Raw genomic sequence first — 22,844 nt, forward strand, 5'->3', positions numbered from 1 at the left:
GGTGACGGTGTCCGTGAGCGTCTGTCGGAGCAGCAGTATCGGCGGTTGGTGGATTACGTGATACGAGCCTCCCAGTTTCTTTCCCCCTCCGCCGCTTCTCTCCAACTGCAGCCCCCAGTGACGCTCGCCGAGCCCCCTCCCTCTGTCACCAAGTCTTACCGCTACCTGGTGGATCCCGCCTTCGCCAAGGTGTTTGTCAGCAAATTCACCATGGTCAAGAACAAAGCCTTACGCATCGGATTCCACTAATACACAGTAACACATGGATTTATGCTACAAAAACAAGATCAGACCTTTTGTTCCAGTATAAATTAAGCCTTAAGAAAAACACACTGTACTTTGGCTCTGAAAAGATACGGCCCGTTTATGCAAAACATATCTGCTGAGGTAAAATAATTTATTTTATTAAAGTAAGGTCATTCATGCCTTAGGGATGTAGAGAATTCTTAGATATTGCCTTTGATAGATATATTTTTTACTGATGCACAAACAGACTCATCACAAAGCCACAGAGAAAATCAGATGGAGTAGAATCAGTTTTAATCATAGAAACACATGTAGGTTAAGACATTTCTTCTGCTTAGACATTTCACTGAGCACATATTATTATAGTGAACACTAAAACAAATGAGAGTTTAAACCTTCTTGGACCAACAGTGTTCAACTTAACAGGGCTCATTCAGTCGGTGTGAAACCTCGTCAGTGTTGCAGATAGAAATGCACAACACACAACTAATCTGTTCCATTTCTATCATAACAGTGTGTAATGTTTCACTCTGCACAGTGAGCTTAGTGTTTACATTCTCTATGTAGTGACTGTGTCTCATGCCAATGTTAAGTGCAATATTATATACGCGTTGATGGACGCTAGTGATACAGGCTGTCAACCAAAATGTTTTTATAGATGATGTAACACTTGTTTTGACAATAACACTGTTCTTTGTAACCTTATGTGGATGCCAACCCCTCATGATGCAAACATGTTGTTATTGTTGCCTTTTATATTGCTGTCCCTCTAAGCTCTGTATATGGTTTAAGTCTAATGCCTTCGATGTATGTAAATGGATAATATATTAATAGAGAAACATTTTAATAAAAACATTAAAAATGATTAAGTGTTATTCTGTCGTGTATTATGTAAGAAGAAAATTGAGTTTGAAATTGGCAAATATGAATAAAATGCATGTTGTGCAGCCAGGCGTTATTATAGATACATACTATAGAATTGGTCAAAATAACTGTAAGAGTTAGTAGACGTTTGTCACACAGGGTTTACGCAAATATTCTTACATCATGTGTAAACCCAGCCTCAAACCTCTACCTCAGCATCAGGATATCAGTAGCAGCTCTGCTCTCAGTTTTCACTCATCATGCTCCGATAACAGCGTCAGGCACCATCATCTGTTTGTGTCAAAGCTGTGCGGCATGAAGTCACTTCTTGCACTTTGGTTTTATTTCATGTTGCAGACTCTCACACCCCCTGCAGTAAAACATGAGAGCCAGTTAAGTTTGAGAGGCAAAGAAACTCCTTTGTGTGTTTACATTTTGGTATTTCACTCTTCACTTACTGTTATATCTGTTACACTGTTTACTGTCCGTTCTGGAGGAGCGATGTGAGAGCGGCTGGCGGCTGTGTTTACTGTCTGCTGACTTGACACTGCGGTCAGAGGCAGAGTCTGCAAAGACACAGTGCAAAGTATCTGCTTGTGCAGTCTTTGAACATGGTGTTGGCTGCTGTTTTTACAGAGAAGAAGGGTTATTTTTACCTTAAAGGAAGACTTCAAATGATTATATATCAATTAATTACTTCATTCTTGATGAATTGAAGTCAGAGAGGTCAATGTTTACCAACAACAGCAAAACTATATCAGAACATTTGTTTACAAACTCTCAACTCCAGCAGTATAATCCGTGTCTCATTTGACCATTCATATGCTTAGTGCCTCTCAGACAGACAGCACTTTCTGATAGGGAACTGACCTAAAAGTGAGATTCATCCCTGCTCTCTTCGAAGCCAGACTCCACTGGCAAAAACAGTCATTTCACCTCACTACACATGGAAGCTGCTGGTCTACGGCTGTTCGATGAGTCATTTGTTTATGTTATTGTGTGACTTTGGAGAATGCGAACTAACCCTATGAAACACCAAAGTCACACAACAACAAAAACTGACTAATCAATCAAGGCAACGATAGACCAGCAGCTCCCATGTTTAGTGCAGTAAAATTACTGTCTTTGTCAGTGGGGTCTGGTTTTGCAGAGATCATAGGTAAGTTTCACTTTCCGTTCAGCTCCCCATCAGAGAGGACTGTCTGTTTGGAAAGTACTGAGCCTACGACTGGATAAATGAGATTTGGATTATACAGCACAAGTTGTGTGAGAGGTAGTAAATGGATGTTTTGATATAGTTTTGTTGTTGTTATATGTGGACCCCTATGACTTCAGTTCATGGGGATTTTTCTCAGTCTTTGGATTCTTTGTTCACAGTGGAGTCATGTGAGAAAAACAAAGTTTTCTTCACAAATTCAATGTAACACAGGGTGAGTAAGTGATATACAAATGTTCATTTGGGGGGTGAGGTATTCCTTTAAAGGGTGCAGATGCAGCCATATTTATATCGTGCAAACAACTCCCAACTTAACTGTGTGGACCATGTCTCTGTATTTGTAATGCATGTACCCAGGCCCTCATACATGGTCTCCTACCATGCAGGACTCAGTGATTATCTCCATCTGTGATCCTAACAGTATTTCTCCTCTACACCATCCCATTAAAACACTATTTGTGCTACGCTTCATTTCCGTTCATCCTCATTCACTATGGGCTGTAACTAACTCCTGCGTTAGCATCATGCTTCATTTACACATCCACGCAATGTGGGCTCAGTCTAACTCCTGCACAGAACATTGACACTTAATGGACAGGCTGAAGTGGCTATTTTGGCCAGAGTTCTATATAATGAGACAGTTCTGACATGTGGAGGGGGTCGGTCTGACAATGCTTTGGCTTCAACTGCCAGGTAATATCAGAGCCCTGGAAATTCAGCTTGGATTTTACCGTGGGAACAGCTACATGTCATTTCAGTGTTTTGGTTTCCTGCATTTAGTCTGACTAGTAGCAGAGAGGAGTCAAACATTCTGGAAATGGGTGTTTTACTAGGCCCTGAGAGACTAAGGGATTTGTGTGTGTGTGTGTGTGTGTGTACCTGAGGCTGTGGAGAACGAGGCTTCCAGCTGATTTTGTCTCCTCAACAGCAACTCCTCTCTCCTCAGAGCTGCCACATACTTGGAGTAGGACCACGACAACTAAGGGAACATTTCCAGAAATCCAGTCAAATCCAACGTGATTAGAAAAACGGTTCAATTAGGGGATCGAGTTTCTCCTTTATAGTCTGTGGTTAGAATTGATGAGGCCTTGTTTGGACTTCATGCTGTAATTGAGTTTATCTTCATCGCGGCAGTTTTTACTTTAATATGTTGTGCTTTCAGATAGTTATCAAAAGGAAATCATTTAATTTGGTTTGGCTCCCTTCATATGATACATTTTACACAAACACATCTTCAACTCTACATTCATAATGTTTCCCCATTAGGACATTTAGACTGTTCCTTACCGGCTGTGTGGGAGTCTGCACTCTGCTCTGTGTCCTCCACTGTTTTTTTCCACCTTTTCCCTCTTGTTCTTCTACCTCATCTTCGTCATCCATCTCTTCCTCCTCTCCAAAACTGGACTCTGGTCTCTCCAGCTCTTCCTGAACAAAACAAGTCAGACTGAATAGAGTTAGTTTTTACTAAATTCTTGTTCTCGACACTGTTGCAGTAGTTTTAGAGGTTGTTTAATTACATCTGTTGCTCACTCATCAGCCTTTATTCCCTCTCTGTGGACTGTTTCCTCACCTGAGCTCTTCTTCTCTCATCCTCCTCCTCCTCTTCCTCTTCCTCCTCTTTCCTTCTCTGTCGCCGTACTCTCGCTCTGTGTTTGACTCGTTTCTCTTGCAGCAAAGGAAGAAGTTGCTCCTCTTGGACGCTGCTGCTCAGCTCTTGAAACTCAGGCCAAAACTTCAGCAAAGCACTGAACACTGACATCTAAGTACACAGATGAAAGGCACACACATGCAACACTGGAAGGAATACACAAGTCATACACTTACACACATACACTACCTGTGCCTCTCTGAAGATGTAAGGGCCCAGCTCGTGGCGTTTCTCCAGAACATGCTGGGCCTGTTCAGGAGGGATGTCTATCTGCAGGGCAGGGGGCATGGAGGAGTTGATGAAACAGCTAATGATGGTGGAGATCTTCTGCTGGATGGTGGCCTCATCGCTGTGGGAATGACAGAGGTCCTGCATACGGGATGAGAGGGGACAGAGGACAAATGAAATATGTGGTAGGAACTATTTCTAATAACTTTAGAAGAATACCTGTATTTGTATAGCACTTTCTAAACAAGGTTACACAGTGCTTCACAAACTGAATGGAAATAAAACAATAAAATACAATTACAATAGTTGAAAACAACGTTAAGAGCTAAGAAAAATAGTGGGCAAATGAGGCAAATGAGGCAAAACATTTGAAGCAATTATCTAAAAATGAGAAATGTGCTAGCAAGCCTCATCTCCTCAGGTAGAGACTTCCAGAGTGTCAGGGCCCTGATGACAAAAGCCTGGTCACCTTTGGTTACCAGCTTTGACCTGGGGACGACTAGCACAGGTAGGCTTGAGGATCTCAGGTCAAGATTTGGAGCGTAGGGAGTCAGTTCCACTGTTCCTGATATGTTTATAATATCACTGAAATTGATATTCCAGATTTGCAAATGGATTTTTGAATTGAGATAAGACAGCTACAGAGGTTAAAGATCCCATATTTTCCCTATTAACTGCTTACTGAACGCAGTGGGATCTTACATAAACACACTGTTTTTCTGCCAAAGTTCGAACTGTTTTTGTAATTTCACATGAGAGATTTCCATATTTGTGTTTTTCTCACTGGTTTGAAATGGGGCTCATTTGGAAAAGGTGATGTCACATATTTCTGCGCACCAATCAGGATTGAGCAACATCTGAGTCAAAATCTAATGATGGTTTGTGGCTGTTTGCTGATGTTTCCAGGTCACTGTCAATTACTTCTAATCAAATCAGACCTGGTAAAGCAGATTAGCAGAGTTTGTGAGTGGTGAAAAAGATTAGGAGTTTAATATGAGTTTAAGAAAACTTTGACTTTGATGGCTGCTTATTTAGTCATGGATATGTAATGTTATCGAAAAATAATTTTATGTTATTAATTCTAATACAAGTTAAACTACGTTTTTTTAGGGGCCTTGAGATGAGACATAAAGATACCATCAGCGAGCAGCATTTTTTTCTTATCCCTACACATACATTTTAATACATACAAATATTTTACTTGGTCAAATAATTTGTGTCTTATAGTTTTTCAAAAATAAAAGAAAACTAACTCACATATTAAGATTACTTCTCCTACTACTCACTGAAAAATACAGAATTGACAAAAATGCCAATCTTAGTTTTAAAAGTTTAACTGCTAGACACAAGATGTCTCCTACTTTACTGACAAAAAGTCCATTTTTAGTGTATATGCACCGGGGGGTTCAAGTTTCGACATTGTACACTGGCCAAGTGGAACGTAAGTGACATTTTGGTCAAAATTGAGTTTTATTTATCAAATGAAAGCTCCCGACTTCTACTGCCGAAAGGGTACTTGTGAATCATAAACCAATCCAGAGTTATTAATCAAAAACCAAAAGACTTGACTGAACTCTTTGAGCCTGAAAACAACATAAGTACACTTACTCACTTACATTTAAACACAAAATACTGTTTATTAAGTATATCATCATCCACATGTTTATGAAGTTTTAATATTAAAGCTCAATGATGGTGGTTTTTGTTTTGGCTGTGCTGTAAAGTTGGTCAAATGTCACTGTCTCGTTCTCACCACTCATTGCAACGTCACAAAATCTTGTTCATAATAACGAGTCATTCCCCCCTTTGGCAAATGAATGTGAAAACAAACTGCACACACATCCTTCTGCACAGTGAAGCTCAAACATCCAAGTGAAGAAACAATGAGCACATTTTTATTGGAGGGAGACTTAAACTATTCCCTAAATTAATATGGAGGCACACAGGAAAGATGAGACAAAGTCAAAAGGCGCACAGACCGTGTGACCCACCAGCACATCAACCTCGAGCTGTTTTTGCTTCTTGTACCTTATATCTCTGCACCTCCAGCCAGAAGAGCACATCATTTTCTAGGAAGTCTCCCTTCAGAGAGACAAAGTGCTGGAACTGCGTACAAGTGACGGGGTTGAGAAGGATCCGTCGAAACAACAGGATCTCTTTGGAGGAACTCATCCACAGGCCCTCAGCCTGCAGGGACACACAGCAGAGGATGTTAGGGTGGTAAGGACACTGTAAGCTGTTAGTTTAACTTTTCAGGAGAGGACAGTTCCCTCAGGGATAGATAAAACACATGTAATCATCTTCTTATGTGTAAACATTATAACAAAACACAAAACCTTATAAATGTGTCAGTGTTAGAGGATACAGTACAGTGTGCTCCTGAACAACAGCAGTAGAGATGATCTGTGACCTATGAGCTCCAGTCTTTCTTAGCTCACAGAAAACTGAGATAATGATCCTCCTTTATCCAGAAAACCTGCTCTTTGCCAATGATGAGATAATGATCATAAAGACGATAGTCACAATCATGTATGAAAACTCCTTCCTGTAATCATCCTGCTTGAAATGTGAAATGTTCATGTTTTATATCTGCGTTCTGCTGTGGAGCGGAGATGAGAGGACAGGAACAGAGCTGCATGGAAAACACTCCAAACACTATTAAAGGAAGGTTAGTAATGCTGATGCTTTAATCTTATTTATCCTGGATCCAATTTGGGAAAACTAACCACAAGGCCAAAATGGTGTTTGACAAAGCCAGTGCTCGAAGCCAAGTCATGAACTAAATCACACATGCTTTCAGGCCAGGAAATGCCTTATTTCTCTCCATTCAAAATATCCAGCCTCCCCAGAGGATTTCTCCTTACCTTCCAGACTTCTCTCCTCGCTCTGCGTCGACGGTAGACGTGCTGTGCGAGCCTGTCTGCTGCTTGGGGCTACCACACACAGACACACACAAAAGGTCAAAAGTCAGAAACTGAGTAAACTAGAATTAACAGACACTGAACACCTCTCAAACCTCCCTGCTCTGCACTCGGCTGCTCTTTGTCACTGCCAGTAACTAAAGCTCTCTCTCCTCTTTTACCTTTAACCTTCCCTCAGTCTTTATTTCCTCCGCTCTATTTCCTCTGATCTCCGCTTAAAGCAATCTTTACCCCTCTGATGTCATCTGTCTCCCACCCCCGGCTTCTCCATCCACACCATAACCCTCTTTTCCACCCTTCCACTCACCTCCTCCTCCAGCGTGTAATGCTAAACTACGTCTAACTCTCATTACTTAATGAGAGGATCCTTGTGACCAAACATCGTAAACTTGATAACATAATGAGGCAGAGCAGCGGAATCTGCGGTTTATGCGTTACCACCTGATGAGGCAACCTGAGAGAGCGACTGAACAGTGACAGTGTTTAGTGGTTTCTCACATAGCAGAGCCACTAATGTGTGTCTGGCTTATCACTATTTACTCTCTAGGTCGTTATACAGCAGGGATCTAATGCTATAATGGAAAATAAAATTAACGTGATTAATCATTTCTGTACATGGCAAATATCCTGCTCAATAATGGCCATGTGTTATGTATAGAAAGGCTGAGGACATTTAAAGAGTAACAAAAGCTATCATTTATAAACCTAAACAAGTTGGAACACATCAAAACCTAAAGATCATTGCTTTTAATCCTACAATAATGTATATACTTTTCCATATCATTATGACAGCCGCATGAACCTCTGTGCAAATACTGTCCATAAGCATGGTGTCCATAATGTCTGACATCTAATGACTTACTCACTGATGACTTTAAAGGAATACTCAACCCCCTAAATGACCATTTGTTTATCAATTAGTCATCCTGTGTTATGTTGAATTCCTGAAGAAAACCTTGTTTTTCTTGCATGCCTCCATTGAACAAAGAATCCAAACACAGAAAAAAGTCTTTATGAATTGAAGTCATTGGGGTCCGCGTTTAAAAAAAGCAAAACTAGATCAAAACACCTGTCATCAAACCCTCGCACAATTCGTGCAGCATAATCTCATTCATCCTGTCCAGCTTATCCACTCCATTTTTTCCCAAAACAGACAGCCCTTTCCAACCGAGGTAACTTATGATGCTTTGATAAACGTCACTGTATAGTCCATGTCAATCCATTAGCGATACAGATTCTCAGCTGAGGAATATGTCACACATGCACTTTGTCCAACTTGTTGAGCTAAAACTTTACATGAAAGTCACCAAACTAATCTGTGCAATTACAGTAGTGCGTATTGTAGGCTCGTCTATAGCGTTGTGTTTTTGTTTTTTTTTTATTTTACAAGGGGACCTACTGTATAAGTGATGCAGAAAGTCTGAGCAAGAATATTGTTATATTTTATTTGCAAGGTTGTTCTTGCTCTAACTAAACTATTTTATATGTTTGTAGTGTTCTCCATACAATAACGTTACCACTTTGAATCTTGCTTTTATGCTTGGTCCTGATAGGTTGATGTATGTCTTGCACTGCTAGTATAATACAACAAATAGAACACTGACTAGGAAATTGATTAGTTGATTAGTATTGGTATTCGTCACAGATAATATTCAATCAGTAAAATTCATTTCACTTGTATGTGCATGTATCCACTAACCCGATTACCACAGATACATGATACTGTGATTTGAACAAATGCTCACCTCTACCAAAAGCATTTTAATGTGGTGGTTATATACAAAACTGTTACCTGATATCTCAAACCTGATGTAACTAAAGTACTTTAGAACTACCCAAAGCAATAGTTTGCCATTTGGGGAAATACCCTTAGTCCTGTTCCTGCTGAGACTTGGGTAAGGAGATTAATGTCATTCTTAAGCCTGTCCATTAAACATTAAGCCACAGCCAGCAGCCAATAAACCAGCAAAATCATTATCTTAACATAAAGACTAGAAACAGAGGGAAACAGCAGCCTGGCTCTGTCCAATTGTAACAAAATCTCCCTAACAGCTCCTCTAAATCTCACTAATTAATACATTGTCAACATCTTGTTTGTGCAATCCATAGAGAAACTGAAGCGTGGGACTTTTTCTTGGCTGGGACCAGTAACTTCCTGAAGTCTCTGCTGGTTTACTGGCAACTGCTCAGAGCCAAGAAACAGCCCACCATATAATCCCCCATAAAACCACAGCTTTTTAAACATTGTTTTTTTTTTTTTTTTTTTTTTTTTTGGTATGGATCACATCAAGATATAACATGTTAATTAGAGCTACAGAGATCCCAATTTTAAACTTTGAACAGGGCCAGGAGAACCATTTCCAGTCTTTATGCTAAGCTAAGCTAACTGGCTGTTGACTGTGGCCTTACAAAAAAAGCCTATTTCCCAAACTGTCTAAACCTTATTGCCTGCTTTTAAAAGTCCAGTGTGTAGAATTTAAGAGAGTATATTGGCAGTAATAGAAGAAAATATAAGTTGTCTGTCTTTAGTGTATGATCACCCAAAAATAAGAATTTTTGTGTTTTTGTTAGCTTACAATGAGCCGTTTATATCCACACGGGGAGCGGGTCCTCATCTACGGAGATCGCCATGTTCATCACAAGGTTTCTACCATAGCCCACAACAAACAAACCAAACACTGGCTCTAGATAGGGCCACCCACATTTTCACGTCATCCACCATAGTTAGCAGCCTCTCTATGACTTGAGCCTCGGAAAAACCCTGATTTTTTAAAAGTGAAACAGCTTTATTCAGTGTTTTTTGTGGTTTTAATCATCAGGTCCATTTGTTTTGAAGAGGAAGAGACCTCTGTAGATGATTCAGCAGGTGGTAAAATCCTCACCACTAGATGCCACTAAATCCCCCTAAATCTTACACACTGGACCTTTAAACAACTTCTGCACTGAGATGACCAATTGCTTATGTTAGTGTTAAGAATCAGGATGTCCACCTTTGGTTTGTCTTTCACTCTCTCTGTGAACTCTGCTGTGGACAGGAACAGAGGCAGCCATTGTTTCTCAATGTGACTCCTGATGATGTCCTGGATTTCCACAGCGACGGGGTTCGAGAGACATTCCAGCTTCAAACGCTCCAGCCCACCTGCCAGACGCAGTATCTGTACACACATAGAAGAAGATGCAGTCAAAGACCCAGTAGAGGCAGATGGTTGTGTGTGTTAATGTATTTGATATGAAGGCTAAAGATATCTAAAAACATAAAGAACATATGAGGAGGGCAGACTCAAAAAAAAACAAAAAAACCCTGCCCACAGTGGGGAACTCCACTGAAAACCCCTCTCATTCCTGACTCCTGCTGTGTTCTTCATCATTCCCACAATCCCTCTGTTCTCTTCATCTCCCCTGCCTGCTTTCTGTCCTCATACATTGATCTGGCCATGTCTGCCTATTTATATCTTTTATATTTTCTCTCATCTCATTTTGCACGCACACAGCCATGCATGCACACATACACTCACACACAGGCTTCAGAAATCAGAACCAGTCGTGCCATTGGAGTGGGAGTCAGCAGATGAAAGGAGGCCAATCTGTGACTGGATGACTGAGTGATTGAAAGAGTGAAGGGCCAAAGCAGTAAAGCTGTCAGTCTCTCTACATCGCTCACGCAGACAAGAACCAACGCTGAGATGCAAGAGCAGCAGCCAGGCCCAATGCTACAGAGTTAGAAGCACTAGAATTGGCATCTTCACTCAAATGCACAGTTAGAATCATTATTTTGATGGTATTTATGAGATGAGGGTGACAAATGACAAAGGTCATGCACCAGAGTTGAAGTGATGTCAGTTAGTACACTTTATGTTTCTCTCTTAACCCAGTCTGCATCAAGGACACTCTGAAACCAGGGTTCTTCAATGGCCATTACTTTAAAATATTGTGTAGCAGTGATTACTAACCAAGGGTATTTACCAGTTGGTGGGGGTCATGTGGAAAAATTTTAGAGTAGCTCAGCAATTTTTTTTTTGTTGTTTTTTAAAGGAAGAAATAAAAACCTGAATACTGGCTGTTGTGATTGAGTGCGTGAAAACTAGTTAACAAGCAAGTGAGAAGTCTGAACATTAAATTCACAATGTTCAGACCAGTCTCTAAATGTTGAAATACCTAGCTAAAACTAATGAATAAATGAAAATAGTCATCTAAATGTAATGGGTCAGTTGCTGAAATGGTTAAAATACAACCCCAATTCCAAAAAACTTGAGCAAAATGTGAATAAAAACAGAATGCAATGATTTGCAAATCTTTTATGATCTATATTCAATTGAATTCAGTACAAAGACAAGATATTCAATATTCAAACTAATCAACTTAAATGTTTGGGGTTTTTTGTAAATATACACTCATCCAGAATTTGATGCCTTTAATGCGTCCCAGAAAAGTTGGGACAGGAGCAACGAAAGACTGGGAAAGTTGTTGAATGCTCAAAAAACATAGGGAACAAGGCTGAAAGCCAGCCCTGAATGGCCATGACCTTTGACCCCTCAGACTGCACTGCATTAAAAAATCAACCTGATTGTACAAAGGATATTACTACATGGGCTCAGGAGCACTTTGGAAACCTACAAATATATGTTAAGACTCTACCATCCAACAACAACAACATCCAGACACACTGCTGACTTCTCGGGGCCCAAGCTCACCTGCGAGGAACTGACACAAAGTAGAAAAGTGTGCTGTGGTCTGACGAGTCCACATTTCAAATTGTTTTTGGAAACCATGGACGTCCTGTCCTCTAGGCTAAAGAGAAGAAGTACCATCCAGATTGTTACCAACACAAAGTTAAAAGCCTGCATCTGTGATGGTATGGGGTTCGTTAGGGCCCATGGCATCATGCGTCACTTGCACATCTGTGAAAGCACCATGAACGGTGAAAGGTACATACAAGACAATGTGCCACATTCTGAACATGTTACAACAGCGTGGCTTTGCAGTAAAAGAGTGTGGTTACAACACTGGGCTGCCTGCAGTCCAGACCTGTCTCCCACTGGACATGTGTGGCGCATAATGAAGAACAAAATACAACAACAGAGACCTTGGACTGTTGAGAAACTGAAGTTGTATAACAAGTAAGAATGAGAAAGAATTCCACTTTCAAAACTTCAGCAATTAGTGTTGTCAGTTCCCAAACACTTACTGAGTGTAGTTAAAATAAAAGGTGATGTCACACAGTGGTAAACATGCTCCTGTCCCAACTTTTCTAGAACATGTTGCAGTCATCAAATTCGGAATTAGTGACTATTTACATAAAACAATCAAGTGTATCAGTTTGAACATTAAATATACTGTATTTCGATTGTACTCAATTGAATATAGGTCAAAAAGCATTTGGAAATCATTGCATTCTGTTTTAGTAACCCCAGCTACAAACAACAGACCAACATTTGAAAAAGTTGCTAAACGTAATAGTCGAAAAGTCTGTGGATATTCTCATTTATCCAGGTCAATTCCATTTTGGCAACAATTAAATCGTAGGCAACTGGACTTTGATTTTGTCTAGAAGACGTTTCGCCTCTTATCCAAGCGGCTTCATCAGTTCTCAACGCATCGGTCTGACTAGTCCTCACTAGTCTGACAAACAGTGGAGTAAGACTCAGGTTTTTAACCTCTGTGGAGGTGTACACCCACCACCCTCATAAGACAATACTTCGTTAGTGGAGTTTCACTGGACCAGTGGAGTTTCACTTTGACCCAAACAATGGTCCAGTGAAACTCCACTAACGAAGTATTGTCTTATGAGGGTGGTGGGTGTACACCTCCACAGAGGTTAAAAACCTGAGTCTTACTCCACTGTTTGTCAGACTAGTGAGGACTAGTCAGACCGATGCGTTGAGAACTGATGAAGCCACTTGGATAAGAGGCGAAACGTCTTCTAGACAAAATCAAAGTCCAGTTGCCTACGATTTAATTGTTGCCAAAATAATAGTCGAAAACTAGCTTGCATTAAACGTATTGGATACATGGATGAAATAAAGTATTACACATTTGAAATAGTTAACTAAATGTCTTGAATAAATAGTTGAAACAACTAGCGTCTAATGTATTGGATACAACGTTTAAATAGTATTACACATCTGAAATAGTTAGCTTCTGCCACAAGTGGCAGTGTTACAAATGGAAATGACCAAACCGACCTAAACACTTTTGCTTAATATAATTAATAATGTTAAATAAAATCCAGTTTCAAATCAGTTCAATTGAATCCAACAACATCTAAAATGCAGTGATATGGATGAAGGGGTATATGCGATAATCTGGCAGGGCTGTGGGGGTACATCACAGAAAAAAAAAATGAAAAAAAATTGGGAACCACTGTTCTATTCATATGAAATAATGCTCTTACCTGATACTGTATAAGAAATACTACATAGCAACCATCTCTGTTGTCCTAAAAGACATATTAAGGCTCACCGCTCTGTGTCCTATCTACTCATCCTAGCTCTACACAGCATGCCCTCCTGCAGTAATCCTAGAATCCAGAAACCTAATCTCAGACTATAAATGTCAGGAGAGATTTCATCCTACTGTCATTGTTACTGGAGCTGGTTTTCTTTGCGTTTCTGGATCCAAACCACACTCTTCTTCTTCTCATTTTAATTCTAACCATGTCCTCTCATCCCACCGACACCCTGCTGTCAGAGCTGTCAGCGTGAAGTCTGCATGATGCCAACGAAGGCAGATGGGAAATTGTGTGAGAGCCGCAGCAGCCTCTGTTTATCAAATCTGGATGTTGAGCCTCAGCTGGAGCTCACATCCCAGTTTAGGATTGTCATGTCATGGGCACCATGTTTCTGCTGCTGCCTCTCTAATGCTTTCCCAGGAAGCTGACAATAATTCAATTCCAACGGAGATGCAAAAATGAGTATGTTTCCCAATAAAACCGAACATATTGTATTTTCATATATCACATGATTGACTGACGTACATCATTCTGTTGCTCTGTTGTGGCAGGGCTGTCAGAGCCAAAGAAGTACTTCCTGTTGAGGTATTTGGTTGCGATATGAGACGATCTCTCCTGTCTGACAGCCTCATCCTTCTGAGAAGTCCTTCTGTACTGTTCCAGATCCAGCCAGCATGTCAGATGGATACTGAGCAAAAACACACATGTTCACAACAACCATGATATTCTTACATTAACTTCAGTGCATTGTATACATCTCACACACATTTTTGTGTGTATTTTCATACTGCATTCATTTCACTTTAATGTGAATATGACACACATTGTACAAGTCAGGCACAGTGTCATGCTTTAAATCTGTTGTATATACATATTTGAGTAAAGCTGGGCACATGAGTCTGAACAAAGGACAAATATCTGATATACAAAGTATGTGGTTATACTGCTGCTCACCTGGCATCCTGATTCTTTAGGAAGGACATAAAGTGCCCAATTTCATGGCGGTGACGAAGTAAGGAACCTAGACGATAGCCTTGGTAATTTGGAGACACTCTGGACCAAGAGTCAGATGCCTGAGGGCCCTTTGAGGAGGGAGCTGAAGGTGTGTTAGGAGAGCGAAATAGCATGGAACCACTCTGCTCCACCTGTAGAGACACAGCGGCAGAAGGGAGAGAATAAGGGACAGAGATGGAGCAAGAAAGAGAAAAATAAGGTGTGGTACAAAAGTCTTAACAGAGATATTTCCACATCACCTAATACTACCCTCAGATGTACTTAAGTCACCGCAGTATGACACTATTTTAAATGGCACGTTAAGGCCAAGTAATATAGTCTTGGACCAGTATATAACCAACATAGTTACTAAGCAATACATAAATACTGGAGGGAGGCCATTTTCACATTATTGACATAAGCTGGTTTATGCTCACAGGTGTGTGTTTATTGGCTATTAACTACGGACCAATGTTTTATAAATCTGTGGAACTCGTGGATGCTGGCTGACCTGTTTCAGTCGGCACTCGGATTCCTCATGCAGACTTTGGAGTTCCCTGTGCTCCGGACTGTTGATGCAGCGCACCTCCTCCTGCACACGGACCTGGACACACACAAGTACATAAAGCCAGTTACAGCTGCAACGATTTGTTGATTAATTGGGTAGTCAATCAAAAGAAAATTGATCAGACACTACTTTAATAATCAATTCATCATTTATCAATATTTGAACAGTTAGTCAGACAAAACAAGGCATTTAAGGACATCACCTTGTGCTAACATTGTGATCTTCACTGTGTTCTGATGTTTCATAGACCTAACAAATATACAAATAAACAATTGGTATATAAATCAATACTGAAAACTGTTAGTTGCAGCCCTAAAGCCTGAAAACCTTACAAATAACTCTAAACATGTTTATGTTGCTGCACATATGAATATTGTACAGACTGACTGGACATTTCATTGTGTAATTGTGTGAGAAAACCTCTTTTTCCTCAGTGGGGTCAGATGTCTGAGTGTTGCATATCATGTCAGTAGAGCTCGTCAAAACAAGGATGTTTATCCATTTGAAAGCCAATTTCTCTCATCTGTCGACCACTGTGCCAGCTAACCTGTACATATAAGAAAACCCACTTTCTCCACATAAAAGGGAAGTGAATCAAACTGTAAATACACTGTGGTTACCTTCTGGAAGGACTCTTTGTCCCTGCTGACCAACAGTGTCCATGGCTCCAGCAGGATATTCAGTACGTGTTCCTCAACCTTGTCAAACAGCTCCTCAAAAGCGGGCATCAGTTGGTCATACACCTCTCTTCTGATGTCTTCATCAACACTGATACTCCTCTTGGCAGAGCTGAAGAGATAGGTGGAGTAAAGGAGCTGAGAAGAGAAGAGAAGAGAAGAGAAGAGAAGCTCATAAAAGTGTCATCACTGTAGAAACATTTCTCCTCGCAACCACCATCACTTCCATCATCACTATTGTTCAGTGCTCTCATACACAATATTCACTATCTCTCATCACTGCTGCCATCACACCACATAAATGTCACTCATTTAACCCTCTTGGCCACGGCACGATGGAAAGACCATCTAAATGTCATTCCTTTGGTGAACTAAAGGTTAACTGAAGGAAAACAGATTTCACTGTGAGGTATTCTGGACCGCTCCGCTCAGCTTTCCTCCCTGGTCCAGCTGTAGCCAGACAGGGTGGTTCTGGGTGACTGGACTGGCGCAGAGCTGGGGGGGTCTGACTCACTTGTTTTTATGGGCGTTTAAATTTCTCCACTTAGTGAGGGGTAAAGAGGGCAGAGAGAAGCAGAGAGGGGAACGGGAGTGGCAGGCCAAGACAGCACGCAAACAGCAGAGTGTGGTGAGCAGGTGTGTGAGTAAAAGGGAGGGTAACATTAAATGTTCAATCTCTTTTTCATTGCTTTAGTATTTTATAACTGGTAGCTTTTTATACTTTTTTTTTTTATTTTTTTGTTCTCTGCGGCTTTAATTCTTTGTGATTCATTCTTTTTCCTGGCGTCCTTTCTAAAAGAGGCCTCTTTATCTCTCTGGATATCGTATTCCACCGCATGAGTAAGCATCTTAATTAAAGTTTTGAATTAGCTATAACTTATTTTTTCCATAGAAAACATGAGTTACACAAATGTACCTATTTTTTATTATTTGAAATTGGTTTGATGTTTCACAGTTGGCCTTGGCAGCTAAATTTGAGAAGAAACCTCAGAAAAAAATCCCGAAATCATGAGCAATTTAATGCCTTGAATAGAGTGTTGTTATTTCTTGGCAAACGGAAAAGCAAAGTTATACAAGAGGAGTATTTCATGACAGGAAAACCCCGACAGACGCACTAAGGTACCAGAAACTATCTGCGGAAACAGCCTAGACTCGACTCCAAGTGGAGACATCTTATCAAATCCACTCAGTCTAAAATTGAAACTGCAAAAATACTCAAACTGTCATACCACACACCAACTGACTAACCATTTCATTTATTTGTAAAATGAGAAAATTCTTCATGGATAAAATGGCAAAATATTGCTTTGTGGAAAAAACAATGCCTCCTTCTGCTCTAGGCTGCAACTAACGATTGTTTTTATCGTCAGTTAATCTGTTGACTGTTTTCTGAGTTAAATGATTAGTTATTTGGTCTATGAAATGGCAGAATTGATTAAAAAAATGATAAGGGTTTCCCAAAGCTCTAAAATTAAGTCCTTAAATGTCTTGTTTTGTCCACAACCCAAACATATTCAGTTTGCTGTCAAACAGCAAAAAACAGAAGCCAGAAAATCTTCACATTTAAGAAGCTGGAATCAGAGAATTTTAGTTGGTGTGAGATGAATGTAGGACACCCCCAAGTGAGATTTTTAGCAGAACAACTTTGGTCTTGATCTTGTGTTTGTTTGAGAGTGTGTGTGTGTGTGTGTGTGCCGACCTGTGCCTCTCTCTGTACTCTGTAGGGGTCCAGTCCATCCTGATAGAACAGCTCATGGTAGTGCTGCAGGTCAGTCCAAAAGTTAACGGCATTCTCCCAAAGCTGAGACAAGAAAAGAACCTCACTAACCTGTCATCATGGACTGTGTTTATCACATCAAATTTAAAAAAAGTAAACTCGAGATGTTATTGTTCCACGATAACAATGTTTTAATTTGCAATCATGTTTAACTGTGATGGACTGTATAAAAGTGCAAACAATTCAGTAGCTGCTAATGTACCTGGTTTCCAGATTGTTCACAGAATTTTGTGAAGTATAAGCCGGCATACGAGTCAACACAAAGAGCCAGTATCATCTTTTCCATTCTTCTGCTGCTCAGTAACTGACTTCTGCTAAAATATAACTGGTGAAATACATAAACAGAAAAAAAAATATTTCCATCATTGCTTAATCAGACAATTATTTTTTAACAATTCATTGTTAAGTTATTAGAATGTGCAAAAAATAGTGATAAATGCCCATAACAATTTCCCACTGCCAAAGGTGACATCTTGAATAGCTTGTTTTGCCTGATCCAAAATCCAAAGATATTCAAGTTAATAATATAAGCCAGAGAAATGTAGCAAATCCTTGTGTTTGATAAATGACTTACAGTATTTGCTACTGATTTTCCATCGATCAACTGATTAATTGACTAATCATTTCAGTTCCACTGAGAACAATAGCAGCCAAAATACATGACTGCATGTCAGGCAGTGAGCCCACCTGCTGCCAATGAAATCACAAGGTGGACCACACAGACAGTAAGAGCTTCATTCTCTTGTTTTTGCTTTGTTTCACAAGTAGCTTCGGAGGTTTCTTTTCCCCGTCTTAAAAGTTTCATGCACCAAGTGGTATCATATTGTAATGTTCCTACCTGTGTATGGACAGTGTGGGTGGACTGGGGCAGACACGTGTCAGGGCCGAGAGGAGGCAGAGTCATAGAACCATGGTGGGGCTGTATGTCTGATAGAGGGATAGCACAGCACTCTGTCCACAGCTCTAGATGAGGGAAGTCATCACGGTCGTCCTGAACATACTGGGACGTCCAGAACCGTGGAACCCTGTGGGAGACGGGGAGAGAGAATTACCAAGGACATTTATACAAATACTTAAACCTATGTGTAAAATTGCAGAACAGCATGCTATGATCTATCTTATTATCATATGATGGCAAGTGCAAAGGTTATTGCCTTACATTATATGTAGTCTATCAAAAAAGTAAAGCAGAAAGTCATATGTATGGACACACAAAACCTATAAACATTGCACACAGTACTGCGAATTGTGAGTCTCACCAGTAGGAAAGCAGAGACTCAGTGAGGCATGGCTGAACTGAGTGCAGTTTCTCCTCTGTCCAGCAGGGGGAGGTAGTCAGTCCCAGTCTGGAGAGCAGCTCCACATTGAGACTGCTCTGGCTGCTGCTCAGCAGGTACCGGCTCCTCATCAGGACCAAATTTCTGATTAAAATAACACATTACATTGCTTCTGTCAGATGTATTCATACATTTCCAAAATACAAGTACCATTCCTTTTTCTTTTTATAGCTGCAGATGCCATCCAAGGAGTTATTACTTCAATATCAAACCATGGTGGTTAAACAGAGGCTGTTAGATTTCGTATCAACGGTAAAAAGACCAAGTTTATTTCACCAGAATAACAACTGAGTTTTATGATGTAATGTTTACCGGTTCTTCCGCTGTCTGTTCTGTGTAGTTTTCAGTCTCTCTATATCCATCCAGAGGTTAAGAAGTTTCTCTCCTGGCGTTCCTCGCAAAAAGTCCTTCAACTCATCCAGGCCTGGTCTATTGTCATGGCAACAGGTACCATGGCAACAAATATCAAGGATATTTTCCTGGTCTGTGCCTCTGCTCCCCACTTCCCTGTTCTTATTAAACCACTCCGTCTTTTCTTTAACTCCACTCCCCCTCTTGCCTTCTTGAACTTTCTCTTTCTTTCCCCCCAACCTTTCTTTGCCTCCATCAGCCGAGTGCTGGCAAACTTTACATTCACAGGATCTGTCTGTGCTGGCACAGTTTGTCTGGTCTCCTGATTTGCTGGAACAGTCAGATGTGTTTGCCTGGCTCTGAGCATCCATCGCACACAGTGCATTGTTAAGCACCTGTTTAACAACTTTGGCAGCCAGGTTCTCCAGCTGTAATTCAGAAGACTCATAATTCTGGCAAGCTGATGGCTCAGTGAAGTAGAGGCTCAAGTCTGGTTGTGAGGTCTGAAGTTCCTGGGTTCTCTCACTTATAAGGTTAAAAGACAAGGAACATGAGGAGGACAAAGAGGAAAAGGTACATGGGTTCTCTGGCTCAGAACAGCCAGAGAAACATCTGGATGATTCCCCGCATTCTGTGATGATATGTTTCTTCTGGCCAGAGTGTAGACTCCTAACATTGTGCAACCCCACTGACCCTGAACAGCGAGGAAAGAGAAGGTAAGAGTTGTTACCTCCATAACTAGAATTCAGCCTGCACACACATACAGCAAACATACATGAGCAAATGGAAACTCACTCAGATAAATACCTTGTTTAGTTGAAATGTCTTGAGAATGTGAGCATGTTAGGACTTTTAGGAACTTGTTATTTTCCTTGTCAGATTGGGAGGGAAAACACAGTTGTGGGGCTGACAAGGTGGTTCGACCTGAACTGCCTTTCCACCTCTGGATTGGGAAGATTGGGTTCCTCTGAAACAACAACTTGGCTAGTCTGGGAAAGAAAAGAAAAAAGATACACTACCAGTCAAGGACAACACAAGCATTTGTCTTTTTTTAAGCATTCATGCTACAATAAATGGAATCAACAAACTTAGCTATTGTTATTTCTGCATCACAGCATGTATGTGTAGGTTGTAAGTAAGCATCAGGGCCCCATCCCTGCACAGATCAGATGACTGACTAAGGCCTCACACAAGATAGTAGGGCAGTAGGGCAACTGATCTTAAAGAGAAAGTTAACCCCAAAATTAAAATTACACCAATTCCTCTTACCTGTAGCACAGTTTTCATTCTAGATTAATTCAATGTGAGTTGCCAAGTGCTGGAGATATCAGCTGAGGAGATGTCTGCTGTCTCTCCAGTATAATAGAACTAGATAGCACACAGCTTGTGGTGCTCCAAGTGCCAAAAAAATATACACTTGAAAGACTCAACAGCGATGTCTCTTTCCAGAAGTCATGACCCAGTTAGTCAAGATAATCCACAGACCTTGCTGTGAGCAGTTTGATGTAGGAAGTATCTTCTTTCTACCAAACTACACCCAGCAAGTGTATTATTGTGTAGTAGGAATTGTGCATCAACTCACTGACGAGAGACACATGCTCATGACAACGTGAGATATAAACATTAATCCCCAGCTGAGTTGGCTAGCTCAGTAATGCTAGCTGACCTAGCAGTAGTTGCAGTATTTGGATCTGTGTGGTGATACAGTTGGCAGATGTAGTTAAAGTCAGAAAATAGTTCCTACATGAAAGTGCTCACAACAAGGTCTGTGGATTATCTTGAGTAATCAAACCATGATCTCTGAAAAGAGACATTGCTGTTCAGTTTGTTAAATGTATTTTTTGGCACATGGAGCACCACAAACCGAGTGTCATCTGGTTCCATTATATTGGAGAGAAGGCAGACATTTCTCCGCCCAAAGTCTCTCACAAAAAAACAATCTAGATTGATAAATAACACTACAGGTAAGAGGCAAGAGGCAAAATATGTATTTTTGAATTAAGGGTGAACTTTCCCTTTAAACACCGTCACAAAAAGCTAATATCGGTATACCGCACTGTGCTGCTATACCAGAATAACTGAGAAAATATTGTACAGTCGCAGCTAACTAAAGCAAACAATTTTGAAGCTCTAGGTTTGTATAAAGTATTTTTCAGGTTGTAGCAGAGCTGAGGCCATGACAGTTAAGTCAGCAAATAAAGAGAGAAACTGTAGGGGCTATTAGAGGCACAACCTGGGTCTGATAATAATTTCACAAATGAATGCTAAAAATTGAACAATAAGTTCAGTAATAATATAATAGCACGTCACTAACATGATGTAAATAACATAGAACTATGCACTACTAAAACCAATGCACAGTGTGAGGTGAAACAACTTTTGTTTTGTACATGTAGTAGGTCCAAAAACAAATCACCCAATATGTGTACTACCTGTATTCATTGTAGCAGTCACTTTGAAGGAAAAAGGGCAATCTCTCCTTCAAGATCCACTGAATTCCTTGCTCTCTGTCCAGACACTGCAAAGGTCAGGGAGACAGGTTCCTCAAGTCAGACCTCTAAATCTTCAAAACCAAAGATGATTAACTGTTGATCTCCACATAAAGGAATTATTCACTACTTACACAGACAGTGTAATGGTTGTCTACTGGAGGGGTTCTGGCCAGCACTGTGGGGTCACCGGTAAGGAGTTGTGATTTCCTGCGGTGTAAGACTGATCTGATTCTTCTGGAGACAAACTCAGCCGCCTCACTCACTATCTCAAACTGCCCAGTCTCCTGGTTGTACAACAAAGCCTCTGGGAAAGACTAGACAAAGACTCAAGGGTGTTAGAAGGGTGTGGACGTTTTGTCAAAGATATGCTACATTTATACATCAGGACTTCCTTACTGGCAGAGTTAGGAAATCATTAAAGAAGTGAGCCAAAACATCATCAGAGGCAAGGCAGTTCTCCTGCATGGAGAAAAAGAATAAACACTATGTGAAGACATTTTGCTCAACTCAAAGTTCTGTTACACATAGACAAAGTTATTAAGTGTTAATAATCAAAACGTATACTTACAAAATTGCCAGCCGTTAGATAGGAAAACTCTTCAAATACAAAGTAAAACTTTAGTTACCAAACCAACATTAGCTCCAAAAAGTAAACTGAAATTTCTTAAAAGTACAGCTCTTACCTGTTGAAATTACTCCACACATTGTTCACTTCAAAAACACAAATGCCTGTACAGGTTTATCAAACTAGCTGTCCAGAAAGTCGAGCCAGGCAGTCACATTTGAACACTCGACCACAAACCTCTCAGTGTAATTACAGACACACTGCAGGTTGCTATGGAAGTGGACTCATTTTCAAAACACAGGGGGCGGTAAAAGTTTAACTAGAGAAGCTCAGAGAGAAACAAATGCAAGTTAGTGTTTCTGTCTGTATTGCAGCTTGAGACCTAAAAATTACTTTATTCTATAAGGTATTCACATAATGTACATTACTATAACTATCTGTAATCAGTAACATGTAGTAAAAAGTCAAATGAGAAGAACACTGTTGCAGTTAAGACATGGCAAGGTCAAACCA

At 40.4% G+C, this 22,844-nt stretch overlaps 2 protein-coding genes across 7 annotated transcripts in view; one reads left to right on the plus strand and one right to left on the minus strand.

Moving 5' to 3' along the window:
- LOC125892761 (intermembrane lipid transfer protein VPS13B-like) overlaps window positions 1-1,415 on the plus strand; it is a 360,799-nt gene extending 359,384 nt beyond the window's left edge. For all 6 annotated transcript variants that reach the window (XM_049582970.1, XM_049582966.1, XM_049582968.1 and 3 more), the window contains one exon: window positions 1-1,415. In XM_049582970.1, the coding sequence (XP_049438927.1) occupies window positions 1-249 (249 nt within the window). In that variant the 3' untranslated portion in view covers window positions 250-1,415.
- LOC125892763 (regulator of G-protein signaling 22) lies at window positions 1,342-22,744 on the minus strand. The gene is made up of 24 exons (XM_049582972.1): window positions 22,450-22,744; window positions 22,335-22,363; window positions 22,163-22,225; window positions 21,898-22,080; window positions 21,707-21,792; window positions 20,082-20,263; window positions 19,236-19,968; window positions 18,846-19,007; window positions 18,425-18,611; window positions 17,789-17,911; window positions 17,509-17,610; window positions 15,753-15,947; window positions 15,076-15,168; window positions 14,526-14,716; window positions 14,097-14,259; window positions 10,114-10,278; window positions 7,067-7,135; window positions 6,231-6,389; window positions 4,164-4,343; window positions 3,897-4,085; window positions 3,614-3,751; window positions 3,206-3,305; window positions 1,569-1,676; window positions 1,342-1,480 (listed from the first exon to the last, which is right to left on the minus strand). Exons 1-24 carry the CDS (start codon window positions 22,469-22,471, stop codon window positions 1,452-1,454), a joined length of 3,651 nt encoding a protein of 1,216 aa, XP_049438929.1. The 5' UTR covers window positions 22,472-22,744; the 3' UTR covers window positions 1,342-1,451.
- Window positions 22,745-22,844: the final 100 nt, after the last annotated feature.

The sequence above is a fragment of the Epinephelus fuscoguttatus genome, linkage group LG8, assembly GCF_011397635.1.
Source record: "Epinephelus fuscoguttatus linkage group LG8, E.fuscoguttatus.final_Chr_v1".
In the NCBI taxonomy this organism is placed as follows: domain Eukaryota; kingdom Metazoa; phylum Chordata; class Actinopteri; order Perciformes; family Serranidae; genus Epinephelus; species Epinephelus fuscoguttatus.